Consider the following 27,256-nt stretch of genomic DNA (forward strand, 5'->3'; position numbering starts at 1 on the left):
CATTAGGATGTTATTTTTCTTATAGTCTTACACTTGTTTAGCAGCTAAGCTTATTTTTTCCGTTTTCTAGAACATGCCGATGGGCTGTGTCATAAGCTAACAACTGTGTGCCCCACTGTGAAACCACAAACACAGGGACTAGCAAAAGATGCCTGGGAAATTCCTAGAGAGTCCTTGAGGCTGGAAGTTAAGTTGGGCCAAGGATGTTTTGGTGAAGTATGGATGGGTAAGAGCTTAATGTGACACCTTTCAGTTGTTTGTGTGAATGTTTAAGTAAATCAGTATCAAAATCTGAAAAGATAATGTGATAAAGAATTTGATTGTAACTGGTAACTCTTTCTCTTAGTCACATAAAGGTGTAAAAATAATATTCAATATAGTTCTAATTTATAATGATACCGTTAGCTAACAAAACAGTAGCAAAATGCGAACAGTTTCAGCAGAAAATCTCTTTGGTATTATAGGGGAAAATAAAATCAAATTTGTTTCTCTAGGAACATGGAATGGAACCACAAAAGTAGCGATCAAGACACTAAAACCAGGTACAATGATGCCAGAAGCTTTCCTGCAGGAGGCTCAGATCATGAAGAAATTACGACATGACAAGCTTGTTCCCCTATATGCCGTTGTTTCTGAGGAACCAATCTATATCGTCACTGAATTCATGACAAAAGGTGTGTGACAAAATAGAATAGTTTCAAGATAGTATGTTTTAAGATTATTTAAGATCCGAGCAAAAAAATTAAATGCTTAATTAATGTTAGGTTTAAGCTGACTGGAGTATAAGTCGTAATTTTGATTAAGTTAAAATGAGCAATGCTTGACCTACTTGAAGCAGTTCTGATTTAGATCGTGGGTGGAAGCATGATTTTTTTGCACATCTGTGTCACCCTTGCTAATCTTCCAAGTACAAGATTAGGATTTTTTTCTCCTCATTTTTTAGTGTGCACTGCCTGTTACATTTAAATTGGGTGATATAGCTGGGAATATGATTATGAGAATATGCCTGACTGTAAACAGATCGTGCTCACAATGATAGAATCAGTTGGGTTTGGGGTTTTTCTAGTTTTTCTTTTCCAGCAGTGTAATAGTACCTTTTAAAAAGGTTGAGGGTTTTTTTTCCGGAATCTCTTCTTTATCTCCTTGGTTTCAGTCTTTCATCCTTCTTCCCTTGCTTTATATCACTTCCCCCTCCCTCTGCTGCTGAAACAGAGATTTAGAGATTTAGGCTGAATGTAGAAATAAACATCATAAGCATATTAGTGTTAAGAAGCAGCAGATTGTCAATTATTCCAGTTTTACAAAATGCAAAATTCTGTTCACCTTACACAGAGAAATTTTGCTACCCTCGTAAGAAATAGAAACAATGTTAAAGTCTGAGAGAGTGGTGATTTATGTTCAATACTCAGCCACAAATATGCAGGGGAATCTTCTTCCTGTTTGGATGGACCTTTTAAGTGTTGTATAAGTTTGAACGGGTAGATAGGAATAGAAAATCTAAGAAGTTTCTTTTGTGTTATTGTTGTTCCTAAATAACACCAGATAGTCTCTGTCAGAGCTGAAAGCTGCCATGCAAAATCAATTTTCATTGTTCAGAAAACAGGTTTTGGGCAAGGCAATTAAGACAAAAATAAATGCTTTATAGTATTCTAAGAAATAGTAAAGATTAAAACCAGAACTGGGATGTTACCTTGCAAAAGCAGAAGTAAATAACTGGAAAAGTAGTTGCATGTTTGTCTAAATTATGGATTCAGAATGTCGTTGGAAGCTGCTGTTTTCATTTGAAAAACTACTCACATTTTACCAAAAACCACAGAACCTCTTTGGTGGTTCATACTTGAAAGCTAATACAACAAGAGCCTTTTTTCTTTTATTTTTTTTTCCTCCTTTTACAAGGAAAAGAGGTGGGTAAGAGTTGCACAGTACCCAAAATTCTTTTTAAATATGGACAGGTGACTAGAGGTCACTGTGAAGTCTTTGCTCTTCTTCGGTCTTTTGAGCTCATGAACCAAAATGGGAAAAAGTCTGTGCAAACACACAGTACAAGCAGCAGCAGAAGCAGCGTGGGTCTGGCCTGTCGCGCTTTTACTTTCAACGCAAAAATACAGCAAGTGACTAAAACCACATCAGAGGTATCCAATTCACAGCTACAGCCATGAATCCACTGCAAGATCTGCAGTTCAGTGGGTTTTTTTTTTCTCCACCATCGCCACACTTGTAATTTTGTTATCGTATTTTGACTGTGATGAGACTGATTAATTATCAATCTTCACCAGTTTCTTAAGGAAGATATTATGTTCCTGTACACTTACAGCATAATAACACCTGTAGGGAAAGATGTTATGTCAGAGGCAAAGTTTTACTACTCATTTAAAGATTACTGTCTTAAAAGGAGTGCAGGTCCTTTGAACTGATTTCAGATACTACTCATGTCATAATGTTCTGGACACAAGTGTATTATATAAATGGGGAAAGATAATATATCATAATGAATGGAAGATGCTTTTGGTTTCCCTTGTAAGGAAGAAAAAGCAACAAAATAAAAGCAACAAATTCAGAATCATTTCTGAACTGCATAACTGGAGCTGGCAGAAAAATTTAAGTAATGGATAGGAGGGGTTTTGTTCTTTAATTTTAAATCTCACTGTGGAAAAAAGTCCAACTAGGAAGAGCACTGATACCAGGAATATTGGGAAAAATCCTTATGTATTGTCATATAATCCTCAAGCGGCAGTCTGTTTTATTAGCGTTCAGTTATCAGAATTATTGAAATGGATTCCAAAATACTTGCGTAAAACCGGTACTAGCTAGTTATCAGGGCAGAGTCAACTACAGGCCTAGTAATTGAGTCATGTGTTCTGTTAAATGATGAGTTTTCAAACACAGATTTTGGGAGATGAATGTGTAAACTGTATTGTCTAGGAAAAAATCTCATTCATGTTTTCAGGTCAAATTAATGTTTTGTTTTGTTTCCCAAATCTGTCATCTTTTACAGGCAGCTTGCTAGACTTCCTTAAAGAAGGAGAAGGGAAATACTTGAAGCTCCCACAGCTGGTCGACATGGCTGCTCAGGTACATTGTATAAACCAAGAAAATCGCATTTTGTGCTTAGAGAAGAGATTTAAAACTATATCAGGTGTCAACTAAACATAAGTATTGAATGCTCTGCCTATTGTATACAGTTCTGTCTTAGATATTCTTTTGTAGGTTTGTAATGTGTCAAAAAAACCCAGTTCCCAGTTAGCAGATAACGTATAGCCAGAGACACTCTGGGTGCTGTCACAAGCTCTTGCTGTGCTATTTTTCCTTTACTTACACAATGAGAATAAAGCTAAAATAAGGGGGTACAGCTTAATGCTTGGGAGAAATGTATATAGGAATGAAAATAATCTCTAATAAAACTTTATTTTTAAGATTGCTGATGGCATGGCTTACATTGAAAGAATGAACTACATCCACAGGGATCTCCGGGCAGCTAACATTCTTGTAGGAGACAATCTTGTGTGTAAAATAGCGGATTTTGGGTTGGCAAGGTTAATAGAGGACAATGAGTACACTGCAAGACAAGGTAAGACCCATTTATTTACTGAATAAATAAGACCAGTTACCTTCAAATTTCTTACAACTATTCAATTTAGCAGAATATGTCTGTGTATTCTGATTGCATAAAAAAAGATTATGTATGTGTGCTTTCACAACTATGTTTAGGTGTCCCCCTCGCCTAAGTGCAATTTTAGTATACTTTTTAACGTTCAAAATTATCTGGTAGTTTGTTTATGTTTTCAAAAAATGTTTTTAGTTTTGGTGTTGTGTTTTGGTTTGGGTTTTGGTTTTTTTTTTTTCCTGGACAAAACCTGCTACAGATTGAAGGGAGCTGAGATTCCAGAGGTTGCTCATCAGATTCTGAAGATCATCCCACTTTTTGAAACATTTAATTAAGAATCCCAGATGTCTTAGCTGCTTCCAAAACTTGTAAGCCAGTAGTTGCTGCCTCAGTTTGAAACTGGTTTCCAGTTTGAAATATTTAAATACCAAACCACCTCAAATTTTGTCTACAAAGCAAAATTTAAAAATTTTTTGAGTGCAGTATTCTTTTTAAAATATTTTAACACACAAGCAAGGGAAAATTGAGTATCTGTCTTTCCAATGTTTGTAGGAGCTAAATTTCCAATTAAATGGACCGCTCCAGAAGCAGCATTGTATGGTCGGTTTACAATCAAGTCTGATGTGTGGTCATTTGGAATTTTACTGACAGAGCTGGTTACAAAGGGGAGAGTGCCATATCCAGGTAAGAGGAAAATTTAATAGATTTTTCTTTATTCTGTGCTTCTGAAGTTACCTTTTGTACTTGTTGCCTTCATTCAGAGCCTGCAGTTTACAGAGACAAAAACTTAATCACACTTCACTGGTTCCTGTGTTCACAAAGCTACTTTGTTTTAGTTACAGATTAACTATTATATATTTTAAAGTGCTTTAAGGTAATAGCATTTGTAAATGGGACTGATAGTTCCTTTCAGATTAGTGGGTATCCTTATGTTTTCCTATCTGTCTCTGAAATTTCTGCTTTTGACATTGTCCCAGGATACAGTGAGCATCAGCAGAGTGAACCTGCTAGACCAGTTTTTGAAACTAAACATACGTAATATATTTTGACAGATGTTTCACAGCAACTAGAATTTGTGAAGCTGTTCTGTTAGGTATATAATGCCTTTTTCTTGGCCTGATTTCAAATTAAGTGGTCCTTGAATGGAACCTGAGGTGGGCAGAAGGTATTTGTGCTTGAGTCTCCGTTTGGAAAGGACAGGCCCAAGGCACTGGGAAAATACACAAATGAGAAAGCATACAAATGGAGGAAGGACCAGGTATTGAGGAATTACCAGTGTAATTAAGTAATTTTCAGAAAATGTATTTAATGCAAAATGTAAAAAAAATTCATTCATTATAAAGCACATTCATTAAAAGTTCTGTTATGGCATATTCATGTGCGTTGCAGCTGGAAAGACATTTTAAAAACTTTGGGAAACTGTTCTTTGCGTAATGTCATTAAGAGCTAAAATGCTTTCCTTTTAGGGATGGTAAATCGGGAAGTTCTGGAACAAGTGGAACGTGGATACAGGATGCCTTGCCCACAAGGCTGCCCAGAGTCTCTCCATGAGTTAATGAAACTGTGCTGGAAGAAGGACCCTGATGAGAGACCAACATTTGAATATATACAGTCTTTCTTGGAGGACTACTTTACTGCTACAGAACCACAGTACCAGCCTGGAGACAATTTATAAGCCAACAGTCTGTATAACATGCACAAATCTGCCAAATGTAAAAGACTTGCAAAGAATTCCTGATGTCTATAAGGAATCAAAGGAAAGAATATCTTCGCTACTTTGCATGCTCTTAATGGCAAACTGGAATTTCATAATGCAGTTGCACAAAACCACTTTTAAAGTGTTATACTCTAATTTACCAATGACATGTTTTCATTTTTTTCCTCTTTCCCAACTTATTTTCAGGGTCTAAAGGAAGCTTACTGAAAATATGGGGTAGAAAAATGAGAGTTGGTGTGAACAATAGCAGGAAAAACAAGGTTTCAAATCCTTTATTTTCCCAATATTTGAAAATCATTCTACTGCAGAGGGATTTGTCTGGAATTAAAGTGATCTTGGGGTAGGACATTTTTAGAGCAGAAGAACTTTGTGGGACCAAGCAATTCTATTCCAGTTTTGTAAAACTCCCTGTGTTCAAAATTACATGTGTGTGCCCCCTCACTCCTCCAGAAAAAAAAAAGATGGTACAACTGTATTTGATATATAGTCTTGATCTTTAAGCTTCCTCTTGCATGGACTTAATTAGGGTAGGCAGGTTAAAAGAGAAATTGGAACAGCGAATGACAAACTTGATCAAAATGGTAGACCTCAATAGTGAAATTAGAGAGCATAATGCACTGTGTTAATACTTGTATTAATATAACTGGAAAGTAGCATGAGAGATTTTTCTTTTTTTCTTTCTGCATAGCTAATTAAGAATAATGAAGGTAACTAGAAAATGAGGTAATGTTTTATAAAATTGTGTTGATAAAGTATGATGATATTTGAACTTGAAGCTATGTAATACAATCAGGGGAGGAAAGCCTTTAATCTTTTAAGCTCCAATCCAACAGCGAGCTTTTGTATGGGAAGACTATACCTGAACAAAGCTCACCAGGAAAGCAAGACCGAAGCTGGTAAATGGCCACTTTTTAGTCCTTTTTCAGAGACAGGTTTGGTACTGTTGTATGTGGCTTCTGTGTGTTAACAAAGGTGGATGCCATAAATGCTGTCACTAGTTCAGGGATTTGATTGCACTTTTGCTTTTCTTGACTATTAAGACACACTTACACACAATTGCTCTTCCCATTTCTGCCCTTCCTACAGAATTATTTAACTAAAAATAGACAAAACGTGGAAGTTTAAAACCTAAAGGGATAAAGTATATTTAATATTGTCCGAATATAGTGACGTTGAAATTTGCTGGCGTTCTGGCCAGCTGACACTACATCTAGATTATTTTCTTTGGCTACTGACATATCAAGCAATAACATCATGTCATTTACTCAACAATTTGCATGAGGTTCTTGAATTTCTGATCAAGCTTATGGACTTCAATTTTGAAACACTAAACTCTTACTTAGCTACCAGGTTGGAATTCATATTATCGTTGTAAAGCTATCCAACAAATGAATTTCAGGAAAGCTGGTAATATAGTTCTGGTACTAAACATTCTTCATGGGTTTAATTTACACTACATTGAATCCAACTACCAAACAGATCTTTGTAAGAACAATGCCATTATTTTTCATTTTCCCTCATCATCACTCATCACCTTTACATCTGTGGTTATCAAATTTTATAAGGGCTTTATGTAAGAAAAACAAAACAACCAAAAAAAAAAAAAAAAAAGAAAAACACCCCCACACACAAATAATCAAAAAACCCGCAAATGCAATGGAATTTTAATTTTTCTAAATATTTTAAAATGAATAACACAATCATATGAGTTTATGTATTAATACAGTTATAACAATAAATGCCAAAAATGACACTGGCATTGTTTGGATTTTTAATTACTGAATGGAACAGTTCATTGTAATAACACTTGTATAGTAAAGGAATAAAACACTAACTTAATGAACATGTTCTTTGTAAATGGTTGTGTATTATAAGACTTCTCCAAAAGAGTTTGTATGTTTATGAAAATCTGTTTGTTTCACCTGAAGACCTTGACGCGATTCTTACCCTAACAGAGTTTAAAATTCACATTCACACTTTTTATATAAATAGTAATAAGTTTAATTATGTAACTAAGTATTTTTATAAAGTATGGCATTATTGAACTGTTTTGCAGAATTGGTTCAAAATAAATTTCTCCTTGATTGCATCTGCTTATTTGAGAAGGGGGAAGATGGGAGGGGAGCAAAAGCAGAGTAGCGTTCATATTGAGGGGAAAAAGAGGGGAATAAAACCTTCATAAGTTTTTGAGTGTATTTTTATCCTGTGTAAACTATTTTAATGTACTTTTGTACAAGATACTGAGTTCATGGAACATTATTTCTGTGGAAAGGGAGGCATTTTCTAGAGCAGTTCAGAAATCCTTGGCAGGAATGGGCTAGCACAATTCTGTCTGGACCTAAAATTAACCCATGTGACGGTCAGACAGATGGACTTGGGATTGTGATGAGATCAAGTCCAATGTAGACTCTCAGCTGGTGGCCACTGCCACGCTGTAGGGCAAACACATCTCCTCACTCTTGCTTTGTCTGGTATTAGCAGCCACTGACTTCTCTGCAGTTTTTTCAGGGAATTTTGGACGTTTGTTCTCTTGTGTTAGCTGATGTTTAATCGCAACTTTGTTTTACCATAACATTGGATGTTACCTGTCTCAATGACCAGTACAACTCAAATCACGAATCCTGACATGTACAGACAGTGCCATTGTAGATTAAGGAGATGGTACTGTTTGAATTTCAATAATAATACTAAAACCAGTCTTCTTCCAGAACCTGCAAACTCTACTGTATTTTTGGTATTTCCTGCAATGTAATTAATGTTTTATGATTTTTAATGGCAACAATAATGTAATTTCTTATAATCTGCACTGTCCCCATTGTCCATCGGAGCATTGTGATGCATATTCTGCATGCTAGACCTGCAGATTGTTTGTGTCGTGTTGTTTTAAGCTGTCGTATTTTAAGAATATTTTCATACTATTTTTGAGTAAACTTCCAAACATAAAAATGTGTACGATCCTACTATTTAGATAAAATACATCCCTATTTTAGCATAAAAGCATTGTGAAAAGAACCTTATGTGTTCTTATTCTTGCAACCACTGAATTGTTGTTCCACTAGGCTTGTGAGTAGCATTTACCACTGAAAATTAACCTTGGAATGGTTTGGTGTTGGTTGGTTGGTTGGGTTTTGGTTGGTTGGGTTTGTTTGGTTTTTTTAAAAATAAAGTCTAGAGTTTGCTGATGGGTAGAAACAAGTTGGAATGTCATCTTACCCATAGTCGCCTACAATAGTGCTTATTCTAAAACATTATCCACACCTGGAATGAGTATAAATTAATATAAACAACTAAATGACTCCCCCACTTCTCTTATTTTGCAGAATCACAGAATCATTTGTTTTGATCTGTTCAATCAGTTTTTAAGTTTTCTGTGAAGCTGCTGTACATGTATTTGTGCCAGCTTTCCCCTAACACACACAAGAGTTACAGAGTCTTGTTGGGTTTAAACCACAGGAGCGCTCAGGGTAAGCAGTACATTGCAAACAGGAAATCGGAATTTTCACACCTTGCTAAGGTATTTAAGACTAAATTTGAATAGCTCATTTGGGTACTATAAGCAGGTATGGGTGAATGACTGCAGAAGTCCCGAATTGTGATTCATCCAATAGCTATTGTCTTGTCCAGCTGGTATTTGGACTCTATTTGTGTCAATGCCTTCCCAGCAGCACATCTCGGACCTCTCTCAGCCTGACCCTGGTGCAGGACCAAGGCTGCCATTGACCTCCAGGAGCTGCAGGAGACTGGTGGGCAGTGCAGGGCTGGGACCCCCTGGGAATCCACAACCCTGGCAGAGACATTGTCAAGGCAGAGTGGGAAGAGATGGTACGTGGGAATGAGGTGGTTGTATGTATTTTTGATATAATGGCCTAGAGTGGAAAACTTGGGCTCTGATCTAGAACCCTGGATTGCTGCTGGCTCTTGAGCAGGTGGTTGTTAGGTGGGAGAGGGGGTTAGGAGGTTGCTAGGAGGGAGCAGAACCCACTGCAGGACTTCACCCACAGCCGCAGGCTCAAGGACCAGGTTCCTTTTTCTCTCTGCACTTTTCCCTGCTGACACATACGGGGAGAGTCGTCACTGGAGAAACATCAACAGCTTCCCTGCTTCTCCATTAGCAGAGGGGAGGGAAGGAAGAGACCGAGACAAGGATGGAGGTGAGCAGCTGAGGTGCAAAGTTCTGTGCTCCTTCACAGAGCAGAGGGAAGCAGGTTGAGGGATGTGGCATAGCAAGTGTCATCTGCTCTCCTTGCTGTCCTAGTTTGAAAAGGAGGTAGCAATGCAGGGGAACTGAGGAGCATCTGTTCCCTTGTGGGCAGTGGAAATGGAGCAGGGCTAATGCCAAGTGCTGCTTCTGTTCCCTGTGGTGGTTCTGGTCAGCTCATGCTGACTGGTTCCTAGCAGAGCCCTTTCATATTAGCTGGGGAGTCCCAATACAAAAAGAGAGCTTCATTCTTTTATCGTTTGTAAGAGTGAACCTTGACCAGCTCTCAGGAGGAAAAAAACGAGGGGGGAAAAAAAAAAGGGGAAAAAATAAAAGGATAGAAAAAGGGTAGAGAGACTAACCAGAGAGATACTGGTCCTTGGATTCCAGATTGGCAGGGATGCTTGTCTCTGGAGTTCAGCCCCTCAATGATGTCATTTCAGATGCTCTGGCAAGTAGTTTAGCATTTCTTTTCCTAGTGGATGTAGGATTTTGTGTTAGTTTTCCCTCCTTCCCATGTGGGTGCAGCATGCCTAGGAACTTTACGGAGTTCAGGCATTGCCCCTGGGACCAATATTCTTCACTGGTCCTGCTCTTTGAGCCTATTTCCCTTGTCAGTTCTTCAAGCAAATATGTGCTTCTTGTAGGCAGCACATTGGTTATTTATTTTTAACATTCTTTTTTAATTTAAAGGCATATTTTTTGTCAAATTGTAATAACTATTGTTCTTGGGGGTTCAAAGCATTCACAGCACTGTGAACTTTTACAGAACGTTGTCCATCTCCTCTTAGTAGTTAATTTACTTTGAGTAGAAACACTTGTTAGACATCGTGTTGCTTTTGATTTGTTCTTCTTAAAGGAGAGAGGACAGTTACCTAGTTAAACTCAGCAGGGTCTGAGGAACAGACTGGAAATTTAAAAGGGAAACCTGAATACAAGCACTCTTGATGAATCATTCATGTACCAACACTGAAGCTGACTGCTGTGAAAGCATTCCTTTCTCCATCAAACAGCTACTCCCAGTAGGAGCACTTGACCCCTCTCCTTTGTGCCCTGCTGCTAGGTTATTGAGTCTCTACCTGAGGCTACTGAGTACATACTGCAAAATGGATAGATCTGTGCATCTTACATTTGGCCCTGAAAATCCATCCCATGCGTGCTAACAACTCACTTTTGTACTGGACCTCAACAGGTGCCAGCTGCTGCATTCACCATTCATTCAATACCCCCACATTTATTCACATTTGGGGCAGCCTTCCACGGTCTCCATGGCCGATGATCCTTCTCTCTGTTTTGGCATTTGGAAGTGCCAGGATTACTTAGTAAGGGATTACCTTAGGGATCCCTCAGTAAAGGGATTACTTAGTAAGTTTTCTGATTACACAAAACTGGGAGGAGCTGTCGACACTCTCGGGGGCAGAGAGGCCCTACAGAGGGATCTGGACAAATTGGACAACTGGACAATCACCAACCACATGAAGTTCAACAAGGGCAAGTGCCGGATTTTGCACCTGGGACACGGCAACCCTGGCTGTACATACAGACCAGGGGACAAGATGCTGGAGAGCAGCTCTGCAGAGAGAGATCTGGGGGTTCTGGTCGATGGCAAGTTGAACATGAGCCAACAGTGTGCCCCGGCAGCCAAGAGGGCCAACCGTGTCCTGGGTGCATCCAGCACAGCATGGCCAGCCGGGTGAGGGAGGTGATTGTCCCGCTCTGCTCTGCACTGGTGCGGCCTCACCTGGAGCACTGTGTGCAGTTCTGGGCACCACAGGATAAAAAAGATATAAAGCTACTGGAGAGTGTCCAGAAAAGGGCTACAAATTTGGTGAAGGGTTTGGAGGGGAAGCCATATGAGGAGCGGCTGAAGTCATTTCATTTGTTGAGCCTGGAGAAGAAGAGACTGAGAGGAGACCTCATCATGGTCTACAGCTTCCTCACAAGGGGAGGAGGAGAGGCAGGTGCTGAACTCTTCTCTTTAGTGACCAATGACAGAACCTGAGGGAATGGCAAGAAAATGTGCGAGGGGAGGTTTAGGTTGGACATTAGGAAAAGGTTCTTCACCCAGAGGGTGGTGGAGCACTGGAACAGGCTCCCCAAAGAGGCAGACACGGCCCCAAACCTGACAGTGTTCAAGAAGAGACTGGACAACACCCTCAGACACATGGTGTGAATTTTGGGGTTGTCCTATGCAGGGACAGGAGTTGGACTCGATAATCCTTGTGAGTCCTTCCAACTCAGGACATTCTATGATTCTGTTATTGTATTTGATGGGTAAAGAAGCATTTCTACTCTTTGAAAAACAAAAAATGGATAAATCTCAGTTCAGCATGACTCCCATGATAAAAATGACACAAATAAGAAGAACATCAGGTTGTTTGATTCCTTCATCACGAAAACAGTGAGGGTGGCTCCCTGCTCCTCCAGCACTTGTGGAACATGCCACTCATGGAGATGCTCAAGGTCTGTTGTTGAGCAGTGAATGATTGTGCTAGATTGCAGACCCTGTTCAGTCCTGGCAAGGAAGCCAAGTCTGTGGTTCTGCCCTTCTGAAGAGTTCCCAAGAAAAGGCAAGAGTGTTGGCTCACATTTCTAAGAGTGAAAGGTGGCCCTCATATGACTTACATCCTTTGGCCTCTACCCACCTTCCTCTCGGTTCTAGTCTAGGTGCTCACGCTTCACCACAGCTGACTGGCTTTTACTTCTCCATTGTGTGGCTGTGCAGTAATAGCATGAACACGTAAGAATTCACAGAATTAAAGATTAGAAGCCTTTAGCAGCCTTAGATACCATGTTGTGGGTTTTGGGGTTTTTTGGTTGGTTGGTTGGTTGGTTGGGTTTTTTTTTAATGGAGGTGCCTGGCAAATTGATCAGCCTTATTAGAGCAAGATCAGATCCATATCACTTTCATTTGGTTCTATATTACCCTCTTCACTTCTGGAATGACCCTCTCTTTCAAATTGGCTTATGAGTAGTGTAAATGTATATTTTTCCTTTGAGCTAAAAGACTGAAAGTACGATAGAAATAGCTTCCATGTTTACATTTTAATTTAGTGTTATTTGTTAAGGTGAATGCATCGAAATCTGTGCATTTTATCTTCTTGCTACCTTTATCGAAGGACTACCATTTGCAAGAGGAGATTTCTTTTTCATATGAAACTGAAGTTCAATCAATAGCTTCAATGGGTTTCAGGTTATAATATGTAGATTACTAATAGGCTAAATATAATCTCTGGTGCCATTGTCATCAGAACGGCACCAGCCTTTTCAGACTTCTAAAAGTTTTGAAGAGCAAGTGTATGTATACTTAGCAATAGATATGCCCCTTGAGTTCAACTGATCATTAATGTGCATAAGAAGGAATGACCCTCCTGCAGCTCGGGGATGACAAATGACATTTAGGAAGTTAGTGAGATACACATTCACTTTGGCAGGCCAGCCTGCCCTGTGCAAATGCTCTTAATTTGCCAACAAAATAACACAAGCCTCATTCGTTCTTCATCCCAAAACAGACAGTGTTACGCCAGGCAATAGGCAGAAATCCACTGATACGCAGCATCTCTCTTTGGAGTTTCCAAGACATCTGCCATCTTGCCCCACAATCCTTATTACCTAATATATAGCATTTCTCACTCTCAAACACTTCACAAATGAGATCAGTTTCACTGTCTCCAGATGGCAAATTAAGCAAGGGGAGAAGAGGTATTTTGACTCATCCAGGATTAAGTTGAAGACTGTGACTGAGCAGCCAGAACCTAGTGTTCGGTCTACTGTGAATTTTCTTTCAGATGGGCAGATTTTAGCATCGCTTACCAACCTTGTCTCCTGGTCTTGAGCTTGGAAAGGCGATTTCCTAAGAAAAGCCTGCAGTAATCTCCTGTTATGCCCCACAATGGACACCTGAGCTACTCCAATAAAATAAAGGAAAAACATGGGTAAAGCCTGTGGGCCCCACGCAGCAATTTGGCTGCCACAAAAGCCGCTGTATCAATCATTACGTGCAGAGACCGTGGAGACTGAGTTGCGAAACCCTTCCAGCCCCTGGCACGCTCAGCCTGGGTCTAGCCCAGGTGGCCCCGTGGTGCTGCCAGCCACCACGCAGGCAGCCCATGCCTGAGTACGCGCTTGACCTCAGCCTCCGAATCTGGCCCCAGCCACCCAGAGCATGGCAGTGACCATGAGCAGTATCTGCTTCTCCAGCTTGCTGGGCTGCCACATCACGGACACCATGGTACGCACGGCCAGGCGGGCAGGAGGCTTCCATTAGGCAAAGCAGTTTGTTACGACAGGACACAACTGCGATGGTCTTCTACAAGCAGTGCCTGGGGAGTACATGTGTAAGTTCCTCTGCGGTTGTCATTGCTCCCTTCTCGTACCATTCCTTCTTTGCCACTCATCTGGTTTTTCACTGACACTGCTGAATGTCTCAAAAAACTCTAAGCAATCAGCTGAACACCCACAAAACCTGTGACTTGATGATATCACGCCTTTTCCTTCTTCAGTCTACCTTTGCAATTATCTCTTATAGAAACATCTACCTTATTTTAAAATCACTTAGCAATCTGGCAAGCACACACTCAGTTATTTTAGGCTTCTTTAAGGATTCACCATTTTCCTTAGTCAGACTAAGATTGGAGTCTGTATCACCTGGCCTGTTGTAAGATGCTGAACACCCTTCTGTCTTCATGAGGGAGATGTGCTTTGTACAACCTGCCTAGATACCTAAATGACCTCAGCCACTGTAGTACATGATTCATCACATTCAAGGAAAAGTGGGATGCGATGTTCTTCCCACGCTGCAGGTAGGAATGTCAGAGGAACTGAAACACAGACAAGTAAAGTGTCTTGCCTGGAATCACACGAAAAGGTTCTTACAAAGCTGAGGTTCAGAAAATGGTTTCTCAGATCTCAAGCAAATCTCCTGAAGAGAGGAGACCTCACGGAATTGGTCTCATGGTCTCATATTTCTTAAGACTCTCTTTATTTCATGCTGCTAAAGAAAATGATGGTTGGCATGAGGCTTCATACTGTGTCTGTCCTTTCCCTGACACTCTGCAGTTTGCTACACATGATTTGTGTGGTTTTTACCCTAACAAAAACCCTTGCTGGGAATATGTGTTGATGTTGAGTGATGGTATGTGGGACTGCAAAAAAAACCAGAGTTCAGACTCAGCCCTGAGTCTTGGGGACGTGAAACAGCTAGACCACAACTGCCGTTATCTCCCTGCCAGAAACGGGATGCCTTTGAGGAAATGGGTACTTGAACATGACTGCAAGTGCCAAAACAGCTCTGGGAGATGCAGAAGATGCTTGAAAGGGATGGTTTGTAAAGGGTGTCTCATTTATAGAAACAGTTTTCCTCAGAGGAGATGTGATCTGATGGCCTCTGTGTCTTTGACAGTGTTCTGGGCTGTTGGTTTAGGGCTGCCGTTTTTTTCCTCTGTGGAGTAGGGAGGTGATACAGGAGCAACTCTTCATTTTGAAAGGCCTTCGTAATACGTATTTTATTGAGGAAGAGATCGGCATCTGGAAACAGCCAAGTATAAGATGAAACATGGCCGTGCAGCTAAATTTACACTGGCCACCCAGATCTAGGTGCAAAGTGAATTGTTTCATGCTTATACTTCAAATTCACAGACTGTCAGTAAAGGTTACTTCTCAAAGAAGCAGCTGAGGAAAGGGATCACAGTCATTCTGTTGCAGGCATTTGGCTGTAATGAGGCAGTAAATTCTGCGATGCTTTGCAGTCATATGTGCTATCAAGGCTTCCTTTATTCACATGGTCAATAGAGACGTGGGAGACATTGTCAACAACTTTGGAGGCTTCTATGGAGGGCTCACCAGTGACACGCAACTGCTGGGTATGACGCATTGGGGTGCTGTTGTGAAAAGGATCATAACAAACATACAAGTTGTGCATTTTCACAAGGTATTTCCATTTTTATTCTTGAAAATTGAGAACATATCTGTTGCTAAGGCAAGCCAATGTGAAAGTGACCACTCAGAGATTTCCAGGTGGGTATTTGATCCAAGTCGTACATTTCGGCATCTGCTTCTTCTTAAAGTTTTAACCAATATATATTCCTCCTTTTTTCCAGTATCAGCGACTTTTCCCCTCGCTGTGTTACCAACAGTGCTGTCTTTTCCCCTCTGGTGAACAAAATATCGTTTAACAGAAACTGAGACATCAGCCACTGTCGATGACACTGGTGGATCCATTTGTTTTCTGAACAGACTGGACCAGAGAAGGGTGCTGTGCACTTGGCCATAGCTGCTGTCCTGAATGCTCTGTGGGCCAAGTGAGAGGGAAAGGTAAAGCTCATGGGATCTCAGCATGAGAACCCTCATTAATTCAGAGAGATTCCCTGTTCCTGGTTGCCCTCATTTGTACATCTGGTCTTGATTTTGCAGCAATTTATACATACGTTTTCTTTAAAATATCAAATAAGGCACAGGCATCACTGAGTTCTTGAAGTCTCTGCATGTGCTCCATTTTTGCAGGGCAGAAAACTGTAGCAACAGCCCAGTGCTTAGTGGTGGAAATGGTCAGAACATTTCAAAGTCATTTTGTGGGAGCTCTGGCACTTCTGAAATAAGATATTCTTTTGCCTGCTTATCCAATGTTTCACTGTATGCCCTTCTCTTTATTTCATCTTTTTTGCTTGGAGAGGTTAATCTGAGATTTTAATCTTTTAGCCACTTCCTGCTGAATATGCTGTTGATCTGGGAGCCAAATCTTATATACTTAGCATGTTACCGTATATTAAAAATAACCTATTTGGGCAGTGATGCGAGCAGCCATAAAGGTGGCCTGGTTAGAAGGGGAAATTACTGAAAAATAGATACTATCTGCTTAAAAATACTGACAGAGAAAGGGCTGACAGCCTGGAATTGTAAGCCTGGGGACTAGCCCTGTGAACTGGAAAAATACATGCTTGAAAAGTGCAGCTGGCCTCTTTGAAGTGCAGCTGGGCTACCTAGAAACCAGAGGCAACCACAGATACCACTGATCAGCTCAAAACAGGGGACCGTAACGACAATTTATCATCTGAGAAGGTGAAAAGCAGTCTGAAAAAGTAAAATTTCTTGGAAGAGAAAGCAGCTGTTACAGGTGAAAAATAGAAACTTAACAGCATCTATTGACTGTTCAATGTCCTAGTCCCTCTTATGTACCTGTGATATAAAAAGGACTTAATTTTTGACAAATATGGAGCCTGTCTTTCTGAGAACTTCCTGGTTGAATCCTACATGGGCTTTCTATGAGCTCTTGGACTGTCCCCAGGGATGTCTGGCTGAAACCAGGTTCATTTTGGAAGTGGAACTCTGTCTTATTCACTCCATCTGTCTTGCCCTCTTTTGAGGATCATTGGGTCTCCCTCTGAGATTGGTTTGTTCCCCCCTTTTGGGATAGTTTGGCTCCTTCTGAAATCTAATTTTCTTCATATCGATACCGTATCTATTCATATAAGTAATCTATCACAAATATATCTACTGTTATATTGTTGATAAGTTCTCTTCATTAAAGACAACCTGTAGTAATCTGTAATAGTATATAGTAATCTAGTACTATAGTAATAATAATATATAAGTATTTGGCTGGTGCTCTTACTAGCCGTACTACAATATTGATTGATGCTATTATTGATTGCTGATGGTAATTTGTAATAGCTTGATATCTATTCTTTCATATATGCTCTTTTAATCATAGATATGTTTGCTAGTGGTGATTTTTCTGGTATTTGTGGCAATCTGTAATAAAGCAGAAAAATGTAGAGGTTAAAGCCTACATGTCCTTGTGTATTACGGAATTCTACCAAACAACAGTCACAATTTCTACACGCCTGTAAGCCAGATAACCCTTTAGGCCTTGGCAGGCAGAAATTGGCCTTTGCTTATTTTATAATGGTGATTTCCAGCAAGGGAAGAGGCTGGAGGGAAGGTCATCATGTCATACAGCTGGTATGACGTGGTGGTTTTTTCCCTCTTTTTTAATAATCATCCCACCAATATTGCTTCCATAATGAAACCAAGTAGGATGCTCAATTCTTAATGATTCTCAGTGGAAAGTATCAAAAGTTCATGCTTGGGGTTGAGAAACACGTTGCTTTGGTGTCAGTAATTAATTTTGTGTGCCAAATGTAAACATACTTGCACTTCATGACACTTCGTCATGAAGAAAAAAGCATCTGCGTGTTATCTGTTTTATGGCATCCATGTGGTTCCACTGATTTAATGTGGTTTGTTTTCTATCTTCTGTGGAAGCTACTAGTCAACATGGTAAGGAAATCTTGTTGTACTTCCAACCTGGACACTCTTGGGTTTAATTGTATTAGAAGAGTATGAGGTTTAGGTAGTGTCCGAATTTAAATGGTCTTACAACTCCTTTCAGACAGAAGCTGTTTCCCTGGTGGTGGGTGTTACTTTCTGCTCAGAGGTGTCCTTCCGTCCCAACGCACCCTCTTCACGTGTCTACCCTTATGCAGAGATGCAAACTAGCCCCTCTTCCAGGGAAGTTGTACGGCTTACCCTGTCTGGCTCCAGCGTCATAGCTGGAAGTGGGAACTGATGTCTACTGCTAGTAGGAAACTGGGTACTTAGATGGTGCTTTAATGTGTAGGTCTTTGTTTATGATTTAGCAGAGCAGCTGCTTGTCTTCAAGTTTGGACAATTGGGGGGTTGATTTACTTCCTTTTTTTACTGCTGGGGACTTTTTTGCCAAAAATAACTCCTTACTGAAAACTAAACTTACTACTGAAAACTAAAAACTAAGTGTGAACTGCATATTGTCTGCTGGCAAATCCTTGGGCCTCGGTTGTTGCCTTATTGACTGAAGTGATCAGTCATTTGGGGGGAGTTATGTTCAGTTTTAAGATCTGCAAGATCCTGTTCTAAAATAAAATGGGTTTGGGTTTGTTTGGTTTTTGCTTTTGGCTTTGTGTTGTTTGTTTGTTTTCCCTGAGAGCAGGAGGTGTGACAACAGGGGTGCTTCCCCGTCTGACAGCTGAAAAGTGTGACTTGGCTTTCCTGTTCAATTTTTTTGTTTAAAAATTTTTTTGAGTTTAAAAGGAAGCTGAAAAAGCCTTATTATCAACTACTCACAGCCATGAAATTAGGCACACACTCACACATTTGGCAGTGCAACACAGGTTGATGAGGTAGTTTGCGGGGGGAAGGTTTAGAATATCTGCTGTCTCAACTCCCTCCTTGCTTCAGAGAAACAGGGAAAAGATTGACAACAATTCCTCAAGTGACTTGCATTACTTAATCTTTTTTTCATCATACTGTTTTACTATGCTACACTTTTTTATTTTATATGTCATCTTTGAATCAGGCTGCCAAACAATTGTGATTCTGTGTGGATTTCACATGTGTTACTGATGTGCTAACAGATGAAGAAGCTTATGGTGAGTCATCTGTCCTTTAACACTGGACTTTGGTACCCTCCATCTTCCTAATCCTTGAGTTATCTTGTCACTTTTTATGGGAGTAGTTCCCTCAGGAATACACCACCAGCCTGCGAGACTAAGACCGGTTGGAAGGGCAACTGTAATGATGAAATCTGAAGGGTGAGGAGAAGTTGTTGTTCAGTGTAATTACTTAAAAATGACCTGCTTGGGAAAAAGGAATGGGAAGGGGACTGTGTGAGAAGAAGCCTGTTGTTTGCTAACATCTCATCTGTTCCAGGAGTGCAAAATCAGCTGTTCCGTTTGTGCTACATTGGTGACTGTTTTCCATATAAATCTTCATGTTGGATTAGCAAGGAGATTGTGCTGTTCTCTGCTTCTTCCAAGGATTTACCTGGTTTGCAGTTCTCTTGCAATGAAATAGCTAGGGGGAAGAGGGAAGGGCTTATTCAGCCAAATTGAACTAATTGGTTAAAAATGTGGCATTCAAGGGAAAAATGAAGTCGAAACAAACACCTCCACTCCTTCAATTTCCCCAAAGAACATTCCTTGATGCACTATTTAACAAAATAAAACACAGCCTGGCTTGAAACCATCCTCATCTGCTTCAGAACTCCAAATGTTGGAGCATGTATACCCAGCTTATCCAAGATTCTGTGCCTAACTGGGCTGTTCGAACCAGCAGTTAAAACAGGTTTGAATGATCAGTCTTATAACAGTAAGATTTTAAATGGTATGTGAAGTGGGGAAATGCTAATAGATGATGATTGATTCTCACTGCATACTCCTAAACACTTAGAAGTTTTGCTGGACGCAGTAAAAATGTAACATTGTATTGCTTACACTTTGGGAGGTGAAAAGCAGTTGAGCCTGCTTTTAATGCTGTCTAAGTAATTTTTTAAGTAATTTAAATGCCATTTAAGTAATTTTACCAGCAAGGCAGAGAGTTACAGTACTATCTATGGTCAAGGATATGCCCAAGGAATAGGAGTATTGAGAACAAGGTGTTAAGGTAGAAATTGAAGTCTCTCTATGCTGGTATATTGTGTAGAACAGAGCATTTGCATGGGTGCAAGGAGCTTACACACATAGGAATACTCAAGAGAGTGATATGAATCAACTAAAAGTCTGATCACTAAGAGAGTTAATGAAAACACAGAAAATCCGATGCTTGGATAGCTATGTTCAGAAGCACTGTGCCCTTAACCTGCATTAATTTCAAAGATGAAAAATGGGGATGACTGTGGGAACAGCAGGATGTGCAGTTCCAGCTAAAGGGCCTTAGATAGATTATACAGAAGTATGTTTTTTTATGAGTGTAAGAAGTGATAGCCCAGGCCAGTGAGAATGATATCTCGGGTCGGAAAACCGCCCCCCGTATGTATGATGTGTGAATGTTGGACCTGGGCGTGTGAATGAGTGAGTTGGAATGCCGCCCACAAGATATGCATGGGAACGTGACTGAAAACAGTCACAACATGAGTGTGGTTGTGTTTAGAATAACGTTTTTTTGAAAAAACTGTCTAACCTCTTGGTCCAGCCCTGTATCTGTAAACATATAAATCGGAAACTGTTAATAGAAGAGAGCTCAGCTCTGCCTGGCTCTGCTCTGGCTGCTAACAAGAACTCTGTGTCTGTGCATCTCTGTCTGCGTCTATATGAATCGTTCCTCATCACCGCAGATGACTCCTTCACAGACAACATGAACATCCAAAGTTTTATAATAGCAGGTTTCTTCTAGAACTTCTGGTTGCCTTGGCTTTGAGGGATATGCTGAAACTGCCAGCAGCAGAGGGCCCTTAGCTTCCTTCATAAAGCAGCATTCTTATCGCCAGAGAGAGCTGCTGTGCTGAGCTTTCTGTGAAATATCATGGAAACTTTGGACAGTTTGTTGGTGTCAGCTTTAGTTAATTCAGCAGGGGTTTATCCTCTGGGAAGCATACGCCTTTGTATCTAGAAATATGGGGTGCTTCAAAAAGTTGGACTCAATTTCAATTTTTTCTTCTGTGTTTTATGCTTTGAACAGAGGGACTAGACCTAGTCTAACTCTTCCAGGTCTATGATATAGGCAGCAATGACTTTGCTTCTGTATTTTTCTCAGGTATTTCCCCCTTCTACTACTGCATAATGCTGCATTGCAGGAGAACAGTAACAGTACGGCAAAGCTGAGGGCTGATCACAAATGAAGATAAACGTATTTCCATTCATTTATGAAAAAAACATTGCTGTTTTATTTTCAGAATAGGATGAAGCTTACTCACAAGGGAAGGGAAGTAATAAGTAAGTTCTTTCTGTAAGACAGTGATGCTGAAATTGTAAATTCTGGTTTATGGATTCCAGTTTACTGCTGCATTAATCATTCAGAAGTGATATATATCTTGTTCCAAAGATGCATCTAGGTTCAAAGTAAAAGTGGGTGCAGGTCTGCGGGATAACATTTGCAGACACAGATTTATATAAGAAATTATTTGCCCAGACAAAATAATGGTGAACTTCACTTTTTGCTACTATACCATGGTTTTTTTCTATTTAAAACCATTAGATGAAATATCTTTCATTAGACACATTTCTTGATAAATATTTTTTCTTCCTTCTTCAAATTCTGAATTATGATGGCAACAAATGTTGATATATATCAACAAAGAGCAGTATTGGGCATGATCAAAGTAGATGTATTACTAATAATTTTATCCTGTATTTCTGTGCCAGAACTTCCATTCAAGCCTGTTGGGGAACCCCACTTCCAGGACTGTCTTCTAGAAGACTTAAAGTGCCTTTTATATCCAGGGAAGCTTCCAGAGGAAAGCCCGTTAATATTTTTTCACCAATGTTTGGCCAAAAATAAACTGGAAAAGAAGTTTTTCAAATCAAAATATTTGAATGAAAAGGAATAATTAGCTGGAAGTCACACATTTTGATTTCGAAATGTTACTCTGTTGGTTGCTATGGGCTGGATTCTTTGCCCCATGTGTCCCCTGACACGCTACAGCTGCCAACCTGCTCCAGGTGCTGCAGCGCAGCACGGGGCTTTCACAAGATGCCACATCACATCAAATGCCATGAATACAGGATGGAAAGGACCTGAAGAGCCTGCAGAGGAACTGTGGTGCCATTTTCAGATGTTTCGCCTCTTTTATGGAGAAAAATTCTCCCTTGTGTGGGAGAGAAGTGCTGCTTGAGAAACTCATCTTATTGGTTTTTTTGTCAAGAAGCTTTCCTGCTGAAAATTTCAGGCAGACATGTCCTTGTTTCAGGGTGCTTTGCTCAAGTATATGCTGCCAAGATATACTCATTCCCACAGATGACTCTGCTCTACTTCCTACAGCTCCTGATCTGCTCGGTTCAAACCTAGTCTGGGTATCGCTGTAGTCGTTGCAACTCATTGTAAGTGTGGCCAAAGGTACAATATGTTCAGAATGGCAATTCCAGCTTTTCATTTCCTTTCCATTTCCTGAATTTCTACCACTTCATATCAGTTTTGCAGCTCTTTTTATGAGAGTTTGAGAGAAAAAAAGAAATGTCAATAGAATCCTTCAGTGTATTTGGTTCTTATTTTCCTTATCCCCAGATGCTGGATGCAAAGCAACTATGGGAAATAAAGGAAGAAAGTGAATTGGTCACTAAACCTGTTGAGTTTAAACCCTCGTGGATTAAGGAGCCAGCTTTTCCGGATGAGGATATGCATGTCCAGATGGGACATACAATCATTTCAAAGGTTGGAGAGGGGTTTTTTAAAAATTTCAATAATAATACAGTGAATCCAGTCAGTACCGTAGTGTGATGTTGATATTGTTCCTTCACGTATTCAGAGTTCAGGTTGAACTAGTTATTCAGAGTACTATGAAATGTATTTGCTACAGGACCTTGACACACATTCTGCACCTGTATTCCCTTAAGTTTAAATAAATAGTTTTTCTTTTAAAAATATGCAGAAGGACTGTAGTGCCTGTATGAGGAAGGCAGTAAACATTTAGTATGAAATGTGAATGGCCTTTTTTTTTAAATGTGTGATTTCCAGTGAAATTGGAAGTTCAGTTGAGAACTTGTGCTCCCAACACGCTATACTTAGCAGTACTGTTAAAACCCATGATGTTTAGTATGTGCATTTCTTTACTGCTCCACACAGCCTGATATGTAATTCTTTACACTGCCTGTGGAGCAGAGAGAGCAGAAAAAGAAAAAAAATCAATAAAAGGTTTTATAACGTGTGTTACATATTCTGTAAAATAAGTAGAAAACAGTACGCTGAAATAACTCTTATTCCGTCCTTTATGCTGTTAAGTAACTCTGTTGGGAAATAAAAAACAGAAGCAAGTCTTGAATGTTTATTTGCAGGCCTTAGCACCACCTGGAATTGGTGTAGCAACCAGAGAACATGTCAAAATATGTATCCATGTTTGGGGATTTTCCATAATTATTACCTGTTTAACGCAACTGCGGCATAACCTTTGGAGCTGGTGCCAACACTCCTTTGTTTTTCTCACTAAAGTTAAATACCGGAGCTGAAAATTACTTGGTATCTATTTCAGCTGTTCCCTTCCAAGGTTACTTCCCCTGGTTCATTCTTCCCATACAGGATTCCTGTGAACAACCTGGAAATATTTGGGTTTATTATTACTATTATGAGAGTATCTTCTAAAATTTCATATTCTCAGATCAGTGAGAAATACGAAAGAATGCATCCATGATCGTAATTGCCCATACGAAAGGTAGAGAAGCAAGGCACAAAGAGTAAGTCCATGCTGCTCCATGGAGAACACTGTGGTTCCATGAGACAACTTGGATAACACCTGTGCAAAACAACGTAGGCTGGACAATACAGTCTGTAGACAGCTGCAGGGCTGCTGAAGCTGATATGCCCTCTAGCGCAAGGTTAATTATCACAGTTCCCATTTCGTTCTGTGGATTTGTTGCTTAAGAGAGCATTTGGCTCAGCACAGGAGCACATGTATAGACTTGACCTTGCTGTGCCTATATAGAGTGCTTTTAGAGTGGAGAGGTTCCTGGCTCCTCTTCTTGTATCAACTGTATTTGTGCTGCACTAACTCAACCGTAAGGACGAAAATCCCAGATCATGCTGTTAACAAGCTGTAGTTCCTCCCCTCGGTGGCACCAGGGACACTGTCAGGAGTGCAGGGAGGGCTGGTGAGCCAGGAGCCAACAGCACAGATGGCAGGGCAGGTATGGGGGTGACAGGCAGGGTCAGCTGAGAAGATTGCCAGATGAGGCCATGGTGAGGAGATAGCCCTGAGGGCATGCGGGGGACTACGGTGGGTCCGTGGATTCCCTGACGGATGGCATGGGAACAGAGATCAGCCTTGAAGATATTAAAGCCTACCCGTGAGAAAGATGGGAGTAAAGGAGTACCCAGAGATATTAAGGTGTACCCGTGAGAGAGAAGGGATGTACCTGTGAGAGAGAAGGGAGTAGAAGAGCAACATTGATGATAGAAAACTTAGTCAATGAGATGTTACTGCTGTAACTTGTAACCAATAGTGAAGAGACACATGAATTGGTAAAACTGTATGAAAATGCACTTGTGGCAATAAATGGGATCTACTACTTTCATCCTGGAAGAACTTGGTCTATGTCATTTGTCCGTCTCAACCACGACAAGGGCAGGGTCTGGACTAGTGACAGAGACCAGGGTCAGGCACTGCCCAGTCACTGCCAGCCTGTCCACAGTGATGAAGTCAAGCTGGGTCATCAGCCTGTGTTTCTGGGTCCGGATCAGTGAGGTCCATGACTTGGCACAGCTGCAGTGTGATGGGAGACAGTCGCACCTCAGGCAGGGACTGGGGACCATGGCCTGAGCTGAGATGGGTCCCGAAGGCAGGAATGGGGCAGGGGAGGCCTCCGGTGAGGCTGGACATGGCCAGCAAAGCCACCCCTTCCCTCAGCGCCCTGATGGCAGGTCCTCCCCAGAAGGATGTGTCCTCCCACCCCTGGGCTCAGATGGGACTTGCTGAAGAGTGATTTAACTGCTGTGAGGTGTAGAGGGCATTTCAGGGGACACGGAGCCAGGGCAGGGACAGGGAAATGGGAAAGGGACATGGCGTGGGGGATTGGAGCCAGGTGGGGGGCTCAGGCAGACCCTGGGTAGCCCCAGAGGCGTGGCAGGCTTACTGAGGAGGGGAAAGGGGGAATCTCGGCTCCTGGAGAGCTCCGCAGCCCCCCCAGTGAGGGGTTCACTCAGGAGCTTGGGTCTAGGCAGGGACCACCTCCAGTCAGGAGCAGGGTTGGCTGGGGGCAGTGGGGCTGCCTCAAACCCGGACACTGGGCGCCTCCATGGGGACAAGGATGAGGATGGGCTGAGGCCAGGAGGGGGTTCAGGATCGGGCCAGGTGAGGGGAACCAAGGTCAGACACAGCCCAGCGTGCGTCCAGGCAGAGCCACGGTCATGAGGCCAGGCAGGCATGTTGGTCCATGGCCAGACATGTCCGCAGCTGTACCGCAGCTGGGAGCAGGTGCACCTGCAATGCAGCCCAGGCAGAAACTGGGGCCCATGCGCGGAGGGTGTGGGCCCCAGGTGAGACTGGTCAAGGTGAGCCTTGTCAGTGCACTCGGTGCCCTCTCTGGCCTAAGGAGCAATTTGGCTGGTTTATATGCAGCTATTTTATAAGGTTGAAACCTTCTCCCCACCACAAGAAACTTGCTGCTAGCATTAGTCCATGACATCAGCTACGTTTAAATGCTTTTTACATGAAATACTTTTACTGAATCCAAAGACCAGTGAGGTGTCAATAGACAGCCTGGTACCTTTTATTAACAGAATACCAGTCTCCAACCTAAAGTAACCTGGTTTTCATTGCACCTTTCTTTTTGCCAAGTCTTGACACCAAATCTACAGAGCCAAACAATGTGAATTAACAAATTCTCAGTTCTCTGCAGCAACTGCAGGCGACGGGGTGCATTGGTATAGTTTCTCTGTTGCCAGTTTCTCATGCCAAACCCTGCTATCAACATATTTCATTGTGCTTCTCACTCTCAGTTGTTGCCTACTGGTAGATAGGACATTCAATTTGCAGAGGAGGGTGTTTTATAACAAACATCTATTAGGATGGGTTTGAAATACCCATTAGTATAGCCTTGCTTTACAAAGTAAAGGCCAGCCCTGAACACTGAATTTACTTGGTGGTTTGTATAACCTTTTTCTTCTTTTCCCCATAACATCTGAGAACCACATAGGTATTTAATGTATTTACCCACAGAATTCCCCTGTGAATACGGAGAGTACTACATCCATACTAAAAACCTTGGGAAATTAACATGACGCCTGAACAATTTAGCCAAGCTCCAGACAGGAAATCTGTAGCACAGTTAGAAATTGAATCCTGATGGTTATACAATCATATCTTGTCTACAGGGCCATGTCTCATCTGGGTGGATTGGTCTCTAGGAGAAGGAATGATTTCCTACAGCAGAATCACTGCTATATTCACTTCACCTGTCCCAAAATGAGAATAGCTGTTCATTCACATAGGCACACACCTCCCAAAGCTCTGCACTCCTGAGCGTGACGAAGTGGGGCTAAGACCATCCTGTCCCCAGTGTAACCCACGTCCCTGCCTGGGGACACAGTCGGATGACCAGAGGGGGTTGAGTTGGCTCCTAAAGGACCCTAAATCCTAAAAAGATTTTGAGGCAGTCTATGAAGCAATCATCTGGCAGAGCTGCCCGATCAGTTCGTGCAAGCCTTACATAATGATTTCACTACAAACTCAGCTGCCTTTGAGTAGGTTAAGCCCTTGTCCTTGTCCTAGAATAGAAGAGCCATTTTCACTTGGCATTTTAACTTCACTTTCACTTATACTGTTCAATATCTGAATATATTAAGGGGCAATAATTTCCAAACTCATTGCAATAAGACAGTGTCCCTTGGCACACAGTGATTTTATTTTTCAGCGTACCGCAGTTCATTGGGTCAGGTATAGTGGTCTTACTATTACAAGTATAAGCTGATTATTTTGAATATTGTCAACATCATTGAACTTCACTTCATCCAAATTCTCATGTGATATCTCATTTCAATTGACTAATTAAAATAATTTGGATTTATTGGGACACATAGAGGGGCACTGTACAAATGTTTTTGTATGAGTCGCCAGCAGCTCTTGTAATGCGTTAACTTGGGAGACTTTAGGTCTTAGCTTTTAATTTTTTTTCCGTTACACTGCCACAACAGAGTGATATTTAAACAGCTTCTACAAGCTAAGGCCTTGAGTTGTCTCCAAATTGACAGCTGCAGGCTGGAAAGTGTGAATGAAAACTTGTCCGTGCTGCTGATGGCCAAAAAGTTCCAGAGCAAGGGTCTGCAAAATGCAACAGCATAG

At 41.1% G+C, this 27,256-nt stretch overlaps 2 protein-coding genes across 3 annotated transcripts in view; both read left to right on the forward strand.

Moving 5' to 3' along the window:
- The window catches only part of YES1 (YES proto-oncogene 1, Src family tyrosine kinase), a 52,037-nt gene extending 43,688 nt beyond the window's left edge, over positions 1 to 8,349 (forward strand). For both annotated transcript variants that reach the window (XM_065627486.1, XM_065627487.1), the window contains exons 7-12: positions 71 to 226; positions 495 to 674; positions 2,996 to 3,072; positions 3,415 to 3,568; positions 4,157 to 4,288; positions 5,071 to 8,349. In XM_065627486.1, coding sequence (XP_065483558.1) covers positions 71 to 226; positions 495 to 674; positions 2,996 to 3,072; positions 3,415 to 3,568; positions 4,157 to 4,288; positions 5,071 to 5,279 — 908 coding nt within the window. In that variant the 3' untranslated portion in view covers positions 5,280 to 8,349. The remainder of the gene's footprint in view (positions 1 to 70; positions 227 to 494; positions 675 to 2,995; positions 3,073 to 3,414; positions 3,569 to 4,156; positions 4,289 to 5,070) is intronic.
- Positions 8,350 to 10,787: 2,438 nt separating this feature from the next.
- ENOSF1 (enolase superfamily member 1) lies at positions 10,788 to 27,256 on the forward strand. The gene is given in 8 exon segments (XM_065627945.1): positions 10,788 to 11,052; positions 15,267 to 15,448; positions 15,754 to 15,832; positions 17,771 to 17,796; positions 17,909 to 18,074; positions 21,313 to 21,410; positions 22,492 to 22,638; positions 27,074 to 27,256. Coding segments are annotated over 8 exon segments (1,146 nt in total).

The sequence above is a fragment of the Caloenas nicobarica genome, chromosome 2, assembly GCF_036013445.1.
Source record: "Caloenas nicobarica isolate bCalNic1 chromosome 2, bCalNic1.hap1, whole genome shotgun sequence".
Lineage (NCBI taxonomy): Eukaryota > Metazoa > Chordata > Aves > Columbiformes > Columbidae > Caloenas > Caloenas nicobarica.